This window comes from Lampris incognitus, chromosome 13, assembly GCF_029633865.1.
Source record: "Lampris incognitus isolate fLamInc1 chromosome 13, fLamInc1.hap2, whole genome shotgun sequence".
Lineage (NCBI taxonomy): Eukaryota > Metazoa > Chordata > Actinopteri > Lampriformes > Lampridae > Lampris > Lampris incognitus.
The window spans coordinates 42,860,437-42,880,927 of record NC_079223.1 but is presented as its reverse complement, the minus strand read 5'-3'; the positions used below and the strand labels follow the sequence as shown (position 1 = coordinate 42,880,927).

The 20,491-nt window shown below is 46.5% G+C and overlaps 1 protein-coding gene across 2 annotated transcripts in view; it reads left to right on the top strand.

Moving 5' to 3' along the window:
* Nucleotides 1–16,905: 16,905 nt before the first annotated feature.
* The window catches only part of xpo1b (exportin 1 (CRM1 homolog, yeast) b), a 34,539-nt gene continuing 30,953 nt past the window's right edge, over nt 16,906–20,491 (top strand). Inside the window, exons 1-3 of one of the 2 annotated variants that reach the window (XM_056291309.1) lie at nt 16,906–17,270; nt 18,769–18,900; nt 19,400–19,501. In XM_056291309.1, coding sequence (XP_056147284.1) covers nt 18,775–18,900; nt 19,400–19,501 — 228 coding nt within the window. In that variant the 5' untranslated portion in view covers nt 16,906–17,270; nt 18,769–18,774. The remainder of the gene's footprint in view (nt 17,271–18,768; nt 18,901–19,399; nt 19,502–20,491) is intronic. The other variant, XM_056291310.1, reaches the window with a different exon arrangement.

Sequence of the window (20,491 nt, the reverse complement as noted above, 5' to 3'; positions counted from 1 at the left end):
GAATGTGCACTACCCTGAGAGCAACGGCATGTTCTCTTGTACAACAACAACAATGATAAGGTTTTGTTTTACTCTATTTATCCTCGTGGGGAAATTCTTTCTCTACTTTTAACCCATCCTAGCTGTGTAGCTAGGAGCAGTTGGTTGCTGCCGTGCAGCACCCGGGGACCAACTCCAGTTCTTTCCATTGCCTCGGTCAGGGGCACAGACAGGAGTTTTAACCCTAACATGCATGTCTTTTTGGTCCCGTTTAGACTGCAGGCAAATCTGATTTGTTTCTCAGATCTGATCTTTAGGACTGACTGTCCAGACTGTTATTTGATGGTGGGAGGAAACCGGAGCACCCGGAGAAAACCCACTGCAGGCACGGGGGAGAACATGCAAACTCCCCACAGAGGACAACCTGGGATGACCCCCAAGGCTGGACAACCCCAGAGTTCGAACCCAGGGCCTTCTTGCTGTGAGGCGACAGGGCTAACCACTGCGCCACAGTGGCCAGTAGTTAGCACTCATTATTATGTTGATAATAATGATAATAATAAAGGCATATGAGCTGGTTTCAGAAGCCTACTGGCAGCCTTTCAGGAATGGGGGGGGGGTCTTTTACAGGGAACTGTTCAGTGGCACCTTAGATACCAGAGGAAGCCCAACAGCATAACATTGCAAAGATGCTGTTTAAATTCTATGATGGAGTCCATTTCTACTTCCACCATACTCATACTTGACAATACAAAAACAGCCCAATCTGACAGATAGAAAACTCAAACTGGCTTCTTCTGTTATTTATTATTTAAATCAGGGGCCAGTGGCACCAGCAGAACTGTTTGAATGGGCTGGCTAAAGAGGGGCCAGTGATATCTGGCGGGTAGTACAGTATTTTCACACAACTCTATGGCATGGTATTGACAAAATCAGCTTTGTATTTATCTTCTGAAGGTGGGGTGGCAACCCTCCTAGATCCGCCCCTGTCAGGGACTCACCAACCAACATTCCCTGCCTCTCTTTTTGAGAATAAATTCCTTCGAAAACAGAATGTTCTACCTACTTAGAAACAGAGCACATCAGAATCAGACTCATATTTCTTGCCAAGTAGTTCACGAGCATATGAAGAATTTGACTTTGTATGTTGGTGCATGAGGGAAAAATTAACAGCAACAGTAAGGTAAAAGTTACAAGAATAATAAAATACAATAAAATATACATACAAGACAAAAATAGGTGAAATAAGGTGCAATAATGTGGAAACACTGGGAATATGGCAAGTACTCTATTTACAAAATGTTGAATGCGAATTTTTAAATAAGATGTTATTTACAGAATGATAAGTTATTGTAGAATAAGAGTTATTTACAGGTTAGTGAGGGCTTATGCAAAGTGTCCATGTACACAGGGCACAGTAGGGCAGATATAGAATTATCTACCAGCCTACGGTGACGAGAAATGACAACGGCAAAATAGAGACATACGTTGGTCTAACAGAGGATGTATTCAAAAAGAGGTTTAATGCACACATGTGTAGCTTTAGAAACAACCGTTTAAAGAACGTAACACCTTTAAGCAGTTATATTTGGTCATTGTTGGACAGAAACATTAATTATTCAACCACCTGGAAAATCCTCTCAAAGAACAAAGCATATTCAACCAGCAGTAAAATGTGCAATCTATGTCTAACTGAAAAATATTTAATCATTTGCAAATCAGAAATGTCCACATTGAATAACAGGAATGAATTGGCCAGCAGTTGCAGACGTAAGATATAAGCACCTTTTTGTACTTATAAATAAATCATGACAATAGACAATTATCAACCCCCCCCCCCATCCCCATTGGACCGTTAGCGATCACGTGTTTTTAAATTTTTAAATGTCACACCTCTCCCTACCCCGTTGGATGTTGTGCACGTGATGTGCATGACAAGGCAGTAAAAGGTACAAGCCTGTTTCATGCCACAAGCGATCATCAGCTGTCAATAAAGCTACTCGGGAAAGAACATACCAAATTCCTGGTCATTCGCAATAAGGCTTCTAGCATTTAATTGTAGAATAAGGAAAACCATTACACTAGTCACCAAGTTGTGCAGAGCCATCATTGGAAGCTAGCATATCATGTAACATTTCTACAGTTAAATCCTTTACACCCAAATATTCATCTGCTGCTTCCACTATAGTCTTCAGCCTTGACCTCTTTTCCCATAGCATCCGGATGTGGGCCACTTCAGGCAATGATGCAGCACTGATGGCCTTCTTCTGGTCCTGACAAAGTGGATGTGAGCGTGAAGTGGCCCACATGTATAATAGCAAATATGGCCCAAATATGCCAAGTCAAATGTGGGCCTTTTTTGGCAAAGATCCGGTGCTCTCTGCAACATGTGATCTGGATGTGACCCTGAAGTGGCCCGTGTGGTAAATGGTGAATATGGTCCAAATATCACAAAACAAATATGGGCCACCTTTGGCAAATATGTGGCACACGCAGCATTGCTATGGCTTGGTTCTGGCCCAGATCTGGCAAACAGGAGTGGACCGCCCAAGTGCCATCATTCCACGCGGTATGTGGGCCGGATGAAAGTGTCGGGTGTGGGACGGGTCCGGGCCACAGCAATTTTGTTGTTCTGTTGCAAAGTGACCTTTACAGCCTTCCCAATAAAGGCCACAAACTTGTACTTATCCACAATCAACGTATAATCGTTTACTGCACACTTATGTGAACATGTCATGGGACTTGCCTTCTGCACCGGTGGTAGTTTTGGAAAATCTCTTGTGGAGACTATGTTCGTAGTTAGCTGTGAATTTACTGCCATGCTTTGCGATACGTGCTTTGCTGCTCCAGCATGTGACACTTTCTTCTGCACTGTGTATCGCTCTTTTTTTTTGTACCTCACACCCTTGAAAAGCTGCACTATGCTTGCCACAACAATTACAGCATTTTAGCTTGGCATCAGTTGCACATCCAGCACATCTAAATCATCTTCCATGAGCCATCCATTATCTGAACCGCTTATCCTGCTCTGAGGGTCGCGGGGATGCTGGAGCCTATTCCAGCAGTCATTGGGCGGCAGGTGGGGAGACACCTTGGACAGACCGCCAGGCCATCACAGGGCCCACACACATTCATACCTAGGAACAATTTAGTATGGCCGATTCACCTGACTTACATGTCTTTGGACTGTGGGAGGAAACTGGAGCCCCCGGAGGAAACCTACGCAGACACGGGGAGAACATGCACACTCTACACAGAGGACGACCCAGCAAGCTTGGACTACTCTGGGGCTCAAACCCAGGACCTTCTTGTTGTGAGGCGACCGCGCTAACCACTGTGCCACCGTGCCACCATCTAACACATCTTGATTTTGCTTTACACCGATCTGCTACATGTCCTATTCTCTGACACTTAAAGCATCTCAATGGCTTGGGAACATATTCTCTGACAGGGAAACTCGTGCGCCCAGTCATTACCTTCTGTGATATCTTTCCCTCAAACTGAAGGAGAACTGACAAACTATCGACCAGTTTACCCTGATATCTAGTTGGAAGACGCCTCACTACTGATACCCCCCCCCCTGAATTTCTTTCCTGAGTTCTTCCAGACTGATATCTAAGGGAACTCCACTTACCGCTTCATATTCGTCCCGGGCTTTTAATTTGGACTCCATTCAGCGTCTTCATCTTCAATATCTCGTGTTGAACGACATAAATGTAGTGTATGGTGATACACACGAAAGCAAATGTTTTTATTTGCAGTAATATGTATTTTATGTTTGACCTCTGACCCTCGATGTCTATTGGTTGTGTATGTTGTATAAATGGTGCGCGCGCCTTGGATGAAGACAGAGCAAGAGGGTCACTCATGTGTTTTCGCGCCTGCTTAACGCAGTCGTTTTGTAATGTTACTACGGTCTAGCAAATAAAAGAGGAAGACCAAAATACCCCTTGATCGTTTTATAATTCAGTTATCCTGTAGATACACGACAGGTTTTGAGGACGAGGATGGGAGCCCTCTGTTCCCACAGTCCTATGTTCCCACATTTCTAAGATTTTTCTTATTTCTAAGGTTTTTCTCAAAATGAAACCCTATGTTCCCACATTTCTAGGACATTTTCAAAATGAGGTCTTGTGTTCCTACATTTGGGTTAGTTAGGGTTAGGGTTAGGGTTAGCTAGCTCTCTCCTTCAAATCGCCAGCCGCGGGATTGAGTGGCGAACCCTCAACTCAGGGGTAGAAATGTGGGAACATAGGACTGTGGGAACATAGGGCCTAATTTTGAAAAAAATCTTAGAACTGTGGGAACATGGGGCTGTGGGAACAAAGGGCTGTGGGAACATAGGGCCTAATTTTGAAAAAAAATCTTAGAAATGTGGTAACATAGGGCTGTGGGAACATAGGCATGCTCCCCCCGGAGGTTAACCTTCTGGACCAGGCAGATGCAACTCGCGAACCGGACTCAGGGACTGATTCTGAACAGCGAACTGATATGAGACTGTATTCGGTAAAGACTGAGTGTGAGTATGTGAAACCTCTTAAAGCGATGGTAAAATGCAATGGTGGTAGGATGTACATGGCGGTAGATACCGGGGCAGCAATGTCAGCTATCTCAGAGAGCCTGTAGAACTCGAGACTGAAAGGGTCAAAATTGCATTCATGTGACGTTACATTGAGAACATACACAGACCAACCGTTAGCTTTGTTGGGTAAAATCCTAGTGAATGTGCAATGTGGGAAGCAGCATTTACAGCCGCCCTTGCTAGCGGCCCATGGTAAAGCACCGGCGCTGATGGGGCGGGATTGGATTCGAGTGCTGAACTTAGATTGGTCAAAAGTGAATCGCGTTGCCGCATCTGACCCGGTGGAGCAAGTGTGCTCAGAGCACAGAGCAGTTTCCAGCGCAGAGCTAGGCCGTGCAAAAGGCCTCACTGCATCCTTGCGTGTATCACCGGATGCTATACCAACATTTTGCAAAGCGAGGCCAGGGCCTTATGCACTGGGTCGTGGATAAAAAGTGAATCGAACTCGAACAACAGGGAATTATCTCTCCTGTGCAGCATAGTGAATGGGTTGCGCCGTTAGTGTGCATTCTGAAAAAAGATGGATTCGTGCGCATTGGCAGAGATTATAAGGTGACGGTAAAACAGTAGCTTGATGTAGATCAGCACCTGCTTCCAAAACCGCAGGATTTATTCTCCACTTTAGCAGGTGGGGAAGCATTTCACTAAACCTGACTCGACGCAGGCCTACACCCCGCTCGACATGGATGAGAAAAGTAAGCCGTTTCTCATCATCAGTACACACAGAGGCCTCTATGTATGCAACCACTTGCCATATGGGGTCGCTAGCGCGCCCGCTATTTTCCAGCACACTATTGAGGAAGTATTACAAGGCCTTGATGGTGTGGTGTGCTACTTAGACGATATTTTGATAACAGTGTAACCGGTTATTTTCTTGCCCGGTGCGGGATTCGATGCGGGATGTACTGCACCACAAGGCGACATCACTAACCGCTCGGCTAAAGGGTCAGACCCGTTAGCCAGGGGCTAACGTGTCTTATTAGTAGTTTAGAGTCTTCACTCTCCCCGGAAGCGCGCCCTCGCGCTTTGTTATTCCCGCGCTCCGAAGAGACTTCTGAGGATCTGCACACTTCCGGATCCCACCGCTGCCACCAATGTAACCAGTTATTTTCTTGCCCGGTGCGGGATTCGATACGGGGTGCACTGCACCACAAGGCGACATCACTAACCGCCCGGCTAAAGGGTCAGACCCGTTAGCCAGGGGCTAACGTGTCTTATTAGTAGTTTACAACAGGAACAGATACCACCTCACATCTGCGTAATCTTAAACAAGTGTTACAGAGACGGGAAGAACATGGGCTTAGGCTTAACAAAGAGAAATGCGCCTTCTTTTAGAACAGTGTGGCCTACCCCGGGCACGTAATTGATGCCGAGGGTGTGCGCCCAATTAAAGAGAAAACTGGGCCACTGGGGATCGGGGTTGGCGCCTCAGTCTCGTCAGATCCGACTATGGCCGGACTCGATGAAGCAGCAGTCATTGGAAACGCTGTCTTCGGGAGGGGGGCGAAGTCGGCTTGTGTTCGTCACATGAACGCGTCTCTGTGTGTGTCGGGGGGAAAAAGCAGTGGTTCAGCCTGGATTCGCCTTGTCACGGAAGTGGCGAGGCGTCTTCCACCTGCCCGTCCGCAAGGGCTACTCCGCCCTTCAGTCCTGCGTCCTTGTCGCCCTCCATATCGGTTGCATCCGTCGACCCAGCCCTCGAACCATCCGCCTGAAATCTGTGGCGCCATTCATCTACCCCCAGATCACTTGGTCCTGGAGCCCTCCCCCACACCCCCTCCGCCCACACTGCTTGGTGCTCCTGGTCCATTCGTCTGGAATCTCCCTTGAGGGGTGGGCGGTCCTGTCATGGTTGTGTGGTCTGGGTCATCTAGGCTCACTCGTTTCCCATTCGCTGATCTGGCTTGCCATTTCTGCCCCTGCTTTGCTCACCTGTTCCCCATCTCCCTGATTGGCTCTCCAGCATTTACCTATTCCCCCCCCCGGTTGCCCTGGCGCATCGTCAGATCGTCAGATTGACTTTTGGATAGCCGGATGCTTCATGCCTTGTCCCGAGCCTTCCTTGCTGTCTGTAGCCACTGTTCCTGTTTATGTAAGTCCGTTTGCTTTAATAAATCATTGTTCTAGCCCGGCCCGTCTCCGCTGTCTGCATTTGGGTCCTCTCTTCCTGCTCCCGGGGTGACACAAATAGCATTGAAAACCTTTGGAGACTGCACTCCGATCAACCTAGATTTAAACGAGGCTAACAAACTGCAAGTCTCCGTGCGCAACGCGAAGATGAGGGGGAAATCACGAGATTCTGAAGGACTTGATTCGTGCCAATTAGGGAAACAAGAATTTAGCCTTCAGGGGAAACGAGGAAGGCCCCGGCTCATCAAAGTGTGGAGCTCTTAAACATCGCGGAGAAAGACCAGCAGTTGGCGACGCATCGAGAAGTTTCCCCAGTGTTTTCCGGAACATCGAACCGTATTCAAAACAACCTTATCTTGGCAGTAGGTGGCACTCTTCAACAGAACATTGAAGACAGTAGTGGATCTAGAGATTTTTTCCTGGGGTGGCAAGACTGTGTCCCAGAGGTGGCAGCTGCCACCCCTTGCCACCCTGTAGATCCGCGCCTGTGAGGGGGAGGGGGGATTCTAAATCGGCGACTTCTGTTTGAGATGAGTTTGGTGCGGGTCTCATTGACCTTCACCATGCATGTACATAAAATATACTTTAAAAAACATATTATCTGATTTATAAATGGGGTGGCAACAGGGGTGGCAAGACTGTGTCCCAGAGGTGGCAGCTGCCACCTCTGTTGCCACCCTGTAGATCCGCCCCTGGTTGAAGATGAGTTAAATGCAGCCCCCTCTCGTGTCCGTACAAGTCGATGACGCGACCAACAAAGCGCGGCTATCTGTTGCACTGCTGCAGTATGTCTGCCAAAATGGAACTGGGGACATTTTTGGGCTTTAGAGATGCAATGGCGTTACTTATCATTTCACGCCTATCAAAAATCACATAAAACAAGAAAAAGGTACTTATACACTTGGGCAATATTTTTGTTTTAGGTTTTCATTTGGAATGTAGTTCAGCCAGGGGGGCACAATCCGCTACAAATCCGTGGCAGTTGGAAGAAGGATCAGACTGTTCTAAAACATTAGAGCACAAACAAACTGGCCTCGGTTAAATACTCCTCTCTGACCACTCCCCTGTGATATTTGACTTATATTTTCAAGCACAACGTAGTCGTTCCTAGAGACTGGATTCCACTCCACCAAATTTTGTAATCTTGTCATTCAATCTATTGGGCTCTTTCTGGAGACTAACAAAACTGAAGACACCAGTCCATCTTTGTTATGGGGAAACCCTTAAGGCATTCCTTAGGGGTGAGATACTCTCAAGATACTCTCAAGGCACGAAAGAGACGATAACATGAGCTCATAGAAGCGAGAGCTGATCTGGACCGCCGATGTTCCATGTTGGAGTCTCCTGAGCTGTTCAAGGAGAGACTTGGTCTCCAGACGGAGCTCAATCTTTTGTCCACTAGGGATGCAGAAAAGATGCTGCTTAAAGCACGGGGAACATTGTATGAACATGGGGGGGGGGGGGGGGGAGGCAGGGCGCCTTCTTGCACATCAGTTGAAGGGCAGGGTGGCCTCTCAACAAATTTTTCAAATAACCAATCATTTAGGTTCACTGACAACCAATCCACACTGTCTCCAGCCAGCCCTTCACCAGCACAAGGGCCACATCTGCCTCCTGCTGCTGTGTGGTCAACGGGAACAACCTCTCCTCGTTGCTGGCGGTCTGGACGGCTGCCACCATCGGCGTCATCTGATTGCACTCCTCCTGCTGCTGGCAGCAGCAGCACTCCAATGCCACACTGAGCCTGCTGAGCGGCGGCTGTTCGCTGACTGGCTCGCTGGCCCCTGAGCCCTCTCCTCCTCCAGCTGTACCGGAGTGCCGTGGTCTTCGTGCTGAGGGTGATGGTTGCCTCCGACACGTTATGGGCTCCCCAGCGGGTCAACAGGTCCAGGCCGATGATACACGGGTCCTGGATATTGGCGAGCCAGAACTTGTGTGTCAGCTCCTGATCTCCGGCCCGGACTTGCAGTGATTTCCTCCCTCTCATCCCAGCCTTTTTCCCAGTCACCGTCATCAGCTGGGTGTTGGTTGGGGACCGTGCTACAGAGAGTGGGCTGGTGGTGCCCGGGAGGACACCTGCCACACCAAGGAAACGGTAGACCCCATGTCCACCAGGTCCCTGCAGGATCGGCCGTCGAGTAGGCAGTCCAAATATAATCCCTTGGTGTGACCTAGGCCAGTGTTTCTCAACCGGGGGTCCGTGGACCCCTAGTGGTCCGTGGTGTAATTGCAAGGGGTCCGTGAAAATAAAATATCTTTAAAAAAAAGATCCTATGACATTTATAGAAATAGGATTATTTTACTCAAATGTGACTGAGACCTTTATCTACCTAAACTATAAAGGGTAACAGGACTTTTTTCTCTAATTACATCTGTTTCACAAGTGTAATTTATTGTATTTTAATAAGCGATCTCGCTCCCGTTTGCATTGTTAAAAGTTACTGCATAAGAATTCTGTTTTGTTACATATATCTGAAAGTTACTGAATACATATTCTGTTTTGTTACATATATCTGAAAGTTACTGAATACATATTCTGTTTTGTTACATATATCTGAAAGTTACTGCATAAGAATTCTGTTTTGTTACATATATCTGAAAGTTACTGAATACATATTCTGTTTTGTTAACTATATCTAAATTACAACTGAAAGCTCTTATTTTTGCCCCAAAGAGTGAATAAATGCTATAATGCAATTTAAAATGCAGTTTCTACTGTTTCTATCAAATTGCAACCCCCCTCCCCCAAGATCAGGTGGAGGGGTCCTCAGGGTAGATCAAAAATACGCAGGGGGTCCAGGACCCCAAAAAGGTTGAGAACCACTGACCTAGGCGACCAAATTCATAACTTTATAAATCCAACAGCTTAGCATTTCCAGAGGCTCCACCAGCCTCAGGTATTGACCAGCTTCTTGCAGTGACTGACTTGTAAAAAGTCCACGTTTCTTTTATATATGATTTTTTTTTACCAGCAGTGACTCCGCCTGCTCTGCACATAATCAAGACAGTTTGGGAGACTGAACTGGATATCACTTTTTCAGATGAATGGTGGGACATTGCGTTAAATGCAATAAACTCATCCTCCTCTTGTGCGAGGCTTAGCCTCATTCAGCTCAAAGTATTTCATAGGATCCATTTTAGTAAAGCTAGATTATCGAAGGTCTATCCAAACCCCTCTGATATTTGTGACAGATGCTCTTAGACACCAGCAGACTCGACTCATATGTTCTGGTCATGCCCGAGCTTGGTGGAATATTGGAGGTCCTTTTTTTTTTAACTTTATATTGGAACTGACTCTGGCCCCATCGCCTCAGATTGCTATCTTTGGTGTCCCTGAGGAGGGTGTTAGAATAACTGTCAGACAAACTAACGTAATCTCCTTCGCCTCTTTAATTGCCCGTCGTTGACTTCTCCTCTTATGGAAAAATCGCTCACCCCCCTCAAACACATTCTGGCGGCGGGGCTTAATGTCATTTCTGAAATTGGAAAAGATCAAATTTGCTGCCCGCGGCTCAGCTGAAAATGTTTACCAACACTGGCAGCCTCTCATCTCTCAGTTTGAAACGATGCAATCTATCCCACTGGTCTAGAGGGTTGGAAATAAGATTGGATGTAGATAACTGGATTGTTCTGGGAAGGGGGGGGGTGTATGCACACATATGCATATAGTTGTGTGTACATAGGTACATTAAGTGTATGTATGAGTGTGTAAATATGTGTGCAGATGCAACACTGTACGGGTATGTCTTGATGCATGCTCAAAAATCCAGGTAAGAAAATCAAAGAAAGTTGAATCAGTTCATCTGGATACAATGTTTATTTGGATGAAATGTATCTGTCGATAAACATTGTATCCACATGAACTCATTCAACCTTATTTGATTGTACGGGTACGTACAACTTGGACTGTGACCTTGTAGGGCGCAGGCCGTGCTTAAGGTCCGGTTGACATGATGATTTTGTATCATACCAGTTCCCCATTGCTTTTTTTTCCTTCCTCTTTTTTAGCTGTACAGTTGTTTTGTTATCTGTATTTAGTTCATTTATTCAATAACTATTGCTGTTACTCAGCTATTTTATTTATCACTATCTTGTTTATACGAGCAGGGAGGGGATTGCTGGGGACTAAGGGGGTAATGGGGCGATATTGTCTTAAAAGAAAAATATGAATCTGTGTCCTTATATGGGCGGCACGGTGGCGCAGTGGTTAGCGCGGTCGCCTCACAGCAAGAAGGTCCTGGGTTCGAGCCCCGGGGTAGTCCAACCTTGGGGGTCGTCCCGGGTCATCCTCTGTGTGGAGTTTGCATGTTCTCTCCGTGTCTGCGTGGGTTTTCCTTCGAGTGCTCTGGTTTCCTCCCACAGTCCAAAGACATGTAGGTCAGGTGAATCAGCCATACTAAATTGCTCCTAGGTGTGAATGTGTGTGTGTATGTCGTCCCTGTGTGATGGTCTGGCAGCCTGTCCAGGGTGTCTCCCCGCCTGCCGCCCAATGACTGCTGGGATAGGCTCCTGAGAGCAGGATGAGCGGTTCGGATAATGGACGGATGGATAGATGGATGTTTATTTTAATGGGTTTTGCTGTGCATTTACTGCTTACGGGTGGTACCGTTTTGTTTTTTGTTATTTTAATGTTTGAGGCCTTCATGTACTGGAGCGGTATGCAGGTGGATCTTATGTTGTCCTGACTCAAATAATCCCTCAAGTTGTTTTCATTAAGTTAAATCAACACACCACACAGTGTTACGTGTGCCTTGACATTTACTTCAACCCAGTAAAACTTTCTGTATTTATTTGTCTTTGGTCAACCTTAAAAGTGATGAAGCTGTCACTGGATTTATGAGCGTGGGAAAAAACTGAAGAGGCAAATAAGGATCTGTCATCTGCTCGGCCAAGCTAGCAGCGGTGGCGACAACTGAGGGTTTTGATGTTTCTGTTGATTTTAATGTTGTATTTACGCCTTTGCGTTATCAATCTGAGTTCATAAGACCTTTACCGAGGACCCCGGATGTATATAAACAACATTTCTGCCTTCATCTGTGCTTTCTTTCAGTAATTTGTGAAATGTGATAACGGTGTGATAGCAATCATCTCACCAATGATTATCGTGAGGTCTTGTAAATCCATCCATCCATCCACTCATCCATTTTCCAAGCCGCTTACCCGAAATCGAGTCGCAGGATGCTGCAGCCTATCCCATTGGGCGGCAGTTGGGGACCCTGGACAGGCCCCCAGTCCATCACAGGGCCGACACATTTGCACCTAGGGACAATTTAGTAGGGCCGATTCACTTGACCTACATGTCTTTGGACTGTGGGAGGAAACCGGACCCCCCGGAGGAAACCCACGCAGACACGGGGAGAACATGCAAACTCCACACAGAGGAGGACCCGGGGCGACAAATAAATACATCATAATACATGGGTGGCATGGCGGTACAGTGGCTAGCGTGGTCACCTCACAGCAATAAGGTCCTGGGTTCGAGCCCCGGGGTAGTCCAACCTTGGAGGTCGTCCCGGGTCGTCCTCTGTGTGGAGGTTGCATGTTCTCCCCGTGTCTGTGTGGGTTTCCTCTGGGTGCTCCGGTTTCCTCCCACAGTCCAAAGACATGCAGGTCAGGTGAATCAGCCGTACTAAATTGCCCCTAGGTATGAATGTGTGTGTGTCAGCCCTGTGATGGTCTGGCAGCCTGTCCAGGGTGTCTCCCCGCCTGCCGCCTGGATAAGCGGTTCAGATATGGATGGATGGATGGATTGAGAGATTTACCTGTATCTCCAGTAGTAATTACTTAAAGTTCATTTCTGCGTGTGATGTAATGGGAGGTAAGTCATCTGTAACTCAGATCACTCTTTTTCATTTGTGAACTAGAGTTTACAATTCAATGTTGAAATTCCTTTTATGCATGTTATCAAGAGGGGTAAAACCCGAGGTAAATTATTTAGGTGGTCTGATAGTGTGAGTGTTCCCTCGTGCTGTCATAGCTGAGGTTTAGTTGTGGCCCTTGCGTTGTCCGAGACCGTTTGGGAGGTAGTCTTCTGACCGTACGCTTCTCATCAGCTCTTCTCACAACTTACACCTCTCCTCTGCTGAACTGGATGAACTTGAATGTTTATCAAAAGTGCTTGGGGCTCCATGGGAGAGAGCTTCAGGGGAGGAACTAACATACAGTCGGATCCCAAACAAAGAGCAGCCAGTTTGGTGCAGTAGAAACAGGAACAAACGTGATCTCTTTCTGTAAGAAGGACGGCGTTATGTTTGCATCCAACAAGTACGAACGCATTCAATACAATCCAGTTCAGTTTTATTTTTACCATACAGCAACAAGTGGACTAAAACCGCCCAGACGGTGCCAAAGTGCAAAGAAAAGTTTATACCAACAATTAATAACAGTATAAAACACAACATCAACAAACATTAGACCCTTAGAAGTCATACGTTTTAAAGTAACACAATGAAAATGCAATAAGGCTCAATATAAAGATAATAGGGCGGCACGATGGTGCAGTGGTTAGCGTAGTCGCCTCCCAGCAAGAAGGTCCTGGGTTTGAACCCCGGGGTAGTCCAACCTTGGGGGTCATCCCAGTTCTTCCTCTGTGTGGAGTTTGCATGTTCTCCCCGTGTCTGCGTGGGTTTCCTCCGGGTGCTCCGGTTTCCTCCCACAGTCCAGACATGTAGGTCAGGTGAATCGGCCATGGCATGGCCGGTTCGCCGTACTATGGCTGATTCACCTGATTGTCTGGCGGCCTGTCCGGGGTGTCTCTCCGCCTCCCGCCCAATGACTGCTGGGATAGGCTCCAGCTTATCCCGATTGGGATAAGCAGCTTGGATAACGGATGGATGGATGGATAAATATAATAAGAGGTGCAAGTAGTTTATTCAAGTGTGCTATTAGTATACTTATTTGAAACTAAAAATCAGTGAGTATACTTTCAGTTTGCTGTTTAAGTACTTATCAGAGATATAATAACCAAAGTTATACTAAGTATACTTTGTTTATACTTACAAGTATACTACTAGTAGTACATTGATACACTTGGGAAGTGTACTTGAACTTTGCTTAAGTTTACTTAATAAAATGAACTTCAAGTATACTTTTTTTTGTTTAGGGAGTTGTTCCTTATCCAATGAGAGGGTCTACGGACAGGATGTTGTGTTGCTGTAAAGGCAAATTTGTAACTCGCGATATTGGGCTATGCAAATAAAATGGACTTGACTCGACTCAAGGGACGTGCGAGCGGATGCATTGAGGCACGAGCGCATTCAGAGCACCCTGGTGCAGCCTATGTGGTCGGAACAAAGCCATCCACACTATTAAGTCACCGGAGAACAGGTAAATAAAAAAGATTTCGCATGAAGCCCAGCAGGTGGCGGTGTTGCCGTCACCTCGGATCGGCGCGGCCGTTGCTCCAAACCAGACGCCGACAGTGGGTGGCGCTCCCGTCTCGCGCCTCAGTTTTGCAAACTCATTCACGTTTGAATGACACAAGATGGCACTGTTAATTGTTTACATAGTAAAACCCCGGAGTAGCGGGCGCACATATCGTGTAGCCGTCGTGTTTATTCCTGCAAGAGCGTGAGATTATGATAATGCCCCAGGTAAGCGCAGCTGATCTTGCGGCGCGACGACATGACAGTGAAGGCGCGTGGGACAAGTTTGCCCTTTGATTGACAGGTTGTTGTATCGCTTATTTGGTATTGCGCAAGGTGCACCGCGCAGCTCACACGGCCTCTCCGACCCGTCGATTTATAAGAAACTGCACTCTTGTCATTTAAAGGCGTATCAATCAACACGCACTTGGGCGTTTTATCGGCGCAAAATCTCGGCACGCTTCAAGGCTGAGATTGCTGCCGAAGGTCGTAAAGTTTGCGTTGATTGGCACACGAGGTTCAGACTCCCCCCCCCCACATGGTATAATTATAATGTATGCAAATGACTGTCCCCGACCAGTAAGAACGAGATCGGACCAGTCAAATCCTGAGCCAGGTCGCCCATTTCCGAACCCCCACTCATATGTAACAATAACTTCAGACACTAGGGCTTTATTCGGAACCTCAGCTGTGAGCGCCAGAGCCGGGGAACTTTTCATAAATGAGCCGTACAATTATTTTAAGCCATCGATGTAATTTTCAGAATCTGAATGGAATCAAGTCCATATATATATTTGAATTCATGCCTCATCCAAATAAGGAATACCAAAATTGTTTGGTAGGGTTCGTATGCATTAAAAAAAATAAAATAAAAATGCAGGATGATAATGTCCTTTAGTTGTTGCTGGGGGTCAAATCTACTGGACAAGTCCACTGCAACCCTCTGATCATATTGACCTACACGTGTTCTTGACAATTTCATGTGAGCTTCGCAAGTGGAAGAGACTATTGAGTTGAAGACAGTAATTGATGCATTCAGTGGATTTGGAATTGGGGGAAAAAAACGACACAAGGGTGAAATTAAAACACATTTAGCGCCGTCCTATCAGAATTCACACTGAATACAGGTGAGGACAAGGAAAAAAAAATATATATATATATATATATATATATATATATATATATATATATATATATATATATATATATATATATATATATATTGTAACGTGCATGGATAAGAAGACACGCTGGCCGCTGGCTGGCGGGTCTGGCCCTTTAGTCTAGCTGTTAGCGATGTCTCCTGCGGTGCGGGCGATACGGGTTCGCTTCCCGGCCGGGGCAGTTCCTGTGGCTGCGTTGTCCCCCGAATTCGCTACAATGTATATATAATTAAGACCACCGCCGGCGTTGACTGATCATAACACTCATAAATATTGGAATGGCTATAGACCTGTAAAGATATGATACACAAACGTTATACCTCTGTGCACTCGAACCCGAATAGAGGTCACTGCAAGACTTGCATTCCTGAAAAGTAGGCTGACCCATTTTGGAGAAAGAATAAACGTTTGTTGTTTTTATTTTATTTTATTTTTTCTATTTTAAGGGTAGTGCATGCATAAATCCCCCAGAATGCACGCAAATGAACCCCCCCCCCCCCGTGTATCAATATAACGTGGTGCACTGACTCGTGATTTTTGAACAGAAAATCTCCAGCGTTTCAAAAAGCGACGGTCAGCGTGCCCTCCGACCCAAAACGCGTGTCCCGCCGGAAGTTCGGTGTCAGGGCCGCTTCTTAACGTGTACATACAGATGCGGCGTCGCTTCCGAACGCATATGATTATAGAGGAGGGTGTTGCTGGGTAAAGCGTGTACCGCCCTTGGAAATGCTGGCTGAGTGACTTTACCGGGTTTGCCTGCTGTCTCCGCCGCACACCGAATCCAGTATTTTTCCATCAAGTAGCGCGCTGGGTCACGTGATGACAGGGGCAAAAAAAAAACGCTGTCATGTTTGCATCCCCATTGACAGCGGTGTTAAGGGAGGATTTACTCTGGGAAAAAAAAAAGAAAAAAAAAGAAAAGTGAACTCGGACTATGTCACGGTGTTGCGCCACTGCCTGTCGTTTAACAACACAGTATTGCTGCGAGGCCGACGGGCTCACTTTTATTTAAATGTTTCGGGATCAATTCTCTCTCCCCGGGTCGCTGTTGTAACCTCGTACGTTCATGCTCATGTAAACCACGCCCACTCGTGGCTGGTGGAAAATTACCAGCTTTACAGGCAACAGGCAACACGGCCGACGCTTTTGCGTTTCATCCCTGGGCTCTTTTTAAACCCACCCGCTTTAAGCAGCCGAAAAGCGCTTATACGCTTTCCGTAAACACTGCACGAAATCCACTTTTGTTGCGTTTACACGTAAGGGGCACTGCGCAGCGTTTCGCCGTGCCGCATTTTACGCGTTACAAGCAAAAACACATTACGGACACTCGTTTGCGGAGGCAGCACATGTGCAAGTGTGCCAAACGGTGACAGAAGCGGAGTAAATAGGTGCTCTCCGCCATTCTGACCGGGGGCAGCTAGTCGACAGCTCCATTCTGCATGGAAGTCTGTCCTCCTTTTTCTCCACGGGCGGAGCGCTCGTGTGGGGGGCGCTTGAGTGAATTGAAATAGAGTGACAGCCGAGCTTATCCAATAGGGCGCCGGCCGAGGAGGCCCCCGGCACGCGCGCCGCCAATCACAGCGCGGGGTGGGCGTGACCCCAGTCCAAACTTTCCGCGGCGCCATCGGCTGAAAACTAAACCGAGATGGAATCTCCCAGTCTGAACCGGTTTCAACCGGTTACGAGTTAGTTGCTTGAGAGGGGGAGAGGAGGCGCAGGCAAACATCGTTTCCATTACCGCCCCGCCGCAAAAAATTATTTAAGTAAAGAACTAATTTATGAATCAAGCTTTATTTTGTTTCGTGAAACGTGTCGGAATGGCTCATTCCTAAACTTGCCGTGATTGTGATTTTTCGGAGTCCGCATCGGTGGTTATTATCAGCTACTAGTCATCACCCGTTTCTGGATTTCGAGATAGTCAACGGCGCAGAGATAGGACATCTCTTTTTAAACCCAAAGCGGCAGAGGAGCCGACGGTACCCCCCCCCCCCTCTCTAGCTTCTCGGGCGAAAAGCCTCTCCTTTTTTTTCAGTCAGAGCCTCGGACTTTTAGGTAGGTAAACGGGCTGCACAATGCAAATGGTCGTGCTGTAATTATGTTGCTAATGCCGACGTAACTTTAAAAGGTGTGGGGAATATTCCCGCTTGGCTACTTGGGGGGGCCGTTGAAGCCTTTTCATTATGTCTTTTTTCGGAAAACGGTCATTCGGAGCGCCGACGGTGGCATCGCAGTGCCGTATGCAAATCCGCTCTTAACGAGTCGCTCGTTGGCGTTTTAGCACCGCGATAACGCGAGTTGCACTTCGAGGGGGGTCAAAGCTGGCGGAGGATGAGCTGTTGCATCTTGCCGCACAAACCCCCATCACGGGTCGTAACGCACACGGGCTGGACTGGAGCCCGGTGCGCGGCGTTATTACCGGGCTCTCCGCCGCAGCGGAGAAAGTTCCTCATCAGCCTGCCTTGTTTGTATTATGAGGATGATTATCGGGAGGTGCAGGATTACCACGACGGCTCCGGCGGAGATCTACATTCCGCTGACCGTATTGAATGGTGTTGATCCCCCCCCCCCCGGCGTAGCGCCATCTCCTTGGCGGGAGTGGCTGGAGCGTGGCCTGGTTGTCACGGTGACGGTGGAAGCTCGCGAGGGAAGGGCTTACCTGTGATGCCGTAAAGCGTTTCGGCAGGTCGCGGTGGACGGACCGACTAGGCTGTCCGACCTCGACAGTCTCTGGGAGGGTGTTCGCGTACACGCGAGGTGATCGACGAAAGCAGGGGGGTCGACAGCGCGGAGGCGTCGAACACATATCGGCTATGTTTCTATAGCCGACGCGGTCTGGGCCCAATTGTGGTCATTTTTGAAGATTGCGCTTCTCATCTGCGGACCTAAACATCGTGACGTCGACCGGCATGTCCACCACGTGGTGTGGTTAGACGCTCGATTTTGATTGCGTATGATTCATTCATTATTATGCGTGACTCATTGATTATGGATGATTGATTGCGCCCCGGTAGCTAAACAGTAGTCAGAAAGTGGCGTGTGCGAAAACCGCGTCTCTTCATTTTGAGTCAACAAACGGTGCCTGGCTTGCCAAGTATACCCTCTCGTTTGGCTAGGGAGGAAGTTTTGTGGGTAACGGAATTGCCGAATTGTTGGTGATATGGTTTGGCATAAGTACGTCAGACCATAATGCGCCTTCAGACAATTGTAGTCTCAGGGGGATTGATCTGTGTCATTTGTCTGCTTAGCAGAAGTGACAGGTGCAAACCCTGACTGATACAAAGTGTTTGCAAGCTGCACGAGTGATTTGCGTCCAAACTGAGTAGTACAACAGGGCCCGGCAGAGCAAATAACACCGGTATTGTGCGTGTTGAACAATCTGCGAGGCTTGTTATAACATGGGCATAATGTATAGGATCACTGAGCATGGGTGGGGCACAGCGGTGTGTAAAAAGTAGGTCGTTGTATAGAATTGCTTCTAAACAGGCTGTCCACATGACTGCCTGTTGAGTGTTTCCCGTGCTCTCAATCCCACCCTCCGCTTCTTTTACAGAGCTCTATGCCAGCAATTATGACAATGTTAGCAGACCATGCAGCACAGCAGCTGCTGGACTTCAACCAGAAACTGGATATTAACCTGCTGGATAATGTAGTGAACTGTCTATATCATGGGGTGGGACCACAGGTAGGTATTGCAGGAAATGAACATTTTAAAACTATTGCTTGCTTAATTTTTCCAGGTCTGTCATGTAAAATTCTGGTTTAAAAGAGTTCAACCTTGATTTTTAACCTTGATTTAACCACAATACCTTAGTAAACAAATGGACTAATGTTACACTAAATTAAAGAGTGCAGTCTCTTATTGGTCACTTCAACCACACCAATTTATTGTTCAACCCCCCCAGATTTTACTTTAAATGTATTTGAATGCCTGGTGTAAAAGTAGCTATTTGTACGCTGCATTTCACCAGGCACCTATTACTTGAATTTTTTTGGCAGTGACACATTCACAGAGGAGCTGTTCTTTTTGTCAGTTTACTGATTAACACTGAAACTAAGATGATACTAAAATTTGCTTTTGTTTTTGTTTATGTCACATTTATTTTTCTAATTCGAACCCCATAAGGATACAGTTTTTGTGTTACATGGCTTGTCTAATGCCTTATCTCATTCCTTCATTAAAGCAAAGAATGGCACAAGAAGTGCTGACACACTTGAAAGAGCACCCGGATGCCTGGACCAGAGTGGACACCATACTGGAGTTTTCCCAGAATATGAACACAAAGGTATGGCTGGTCTAGGCCATGAAACATTTGTGAAGGGGCTCACGTCTCTGCTTTGAGGAAGAGCTGTATGCTATTTGGATTTCTAAACAACAATTTGAAAAGGCCTATTGAATATATTGAAGGCCATTTGGTGGATGTATTGTTTAGACCCCCTTACATTAGTGTGTGTATACATTTTGAGTGTGGATGGCCCTGGTAGAAATCAATCCCCCTAATCTTGGTAGTCCTAGTGCCATGTTTCACCCACTGAGTTGAACAGGAACTGTTGTCTTTTTTTTTCTCCCCCAAACAAATTCTGCTGGATCTGAACCTGCCAGAGGGACAGTGGACTTTGCCCCTTAAATATTGCTATAATCTGAGTTCCAAATGGGCATATTAAGGTTTTGCCTGTTGAGTCTGGTGAAATTCTTTCCATTTCACCTGTTTGTTTTTTGTTTTTTTGTTTTTTTTTCAACACTCACCAATATCATTGCCGAAATGAAAATTGGGCCCAGTTTGAGTTTCTAAAGAAATATTAACAAAGAACATCTGTTTTCCTTCTCTGTCCAGCTTTTATTATGAAAATGATCTCAACGTATGGCCCTGTCCTCTGACAGCAGTTAAACTTCTTTCACTCGCACAACTGATAAAGGGAGCCACCTTTGAATAGTCTACCCAGTAATCTAGTTTTGAATAGCAGATGTGGATTCTCATTTCTTGGAAGATTTAGAGCAAACAAGCCTTATTCTAATAGATGTACCATAGTGGAAAGTAATGCTTTATATACTTAAGTTTGAAATCATGTAAGTGCAGAGCATCTAAGACTTCCTCAAAGCGATGGAAACATTTACCTTTTTCTTTTTGCTTGCCTGTAAGATTGCTCTTAACACTGACATGCATTACTAATGTCTGAGTTGATCTATCAACAGTATTTGTTGTAGTTTCAAAATTGTTAATTGCCAAAAATCAGGGCATTAGAGGAAAAGAGGAAACAAAAGGTAAACACCTCTT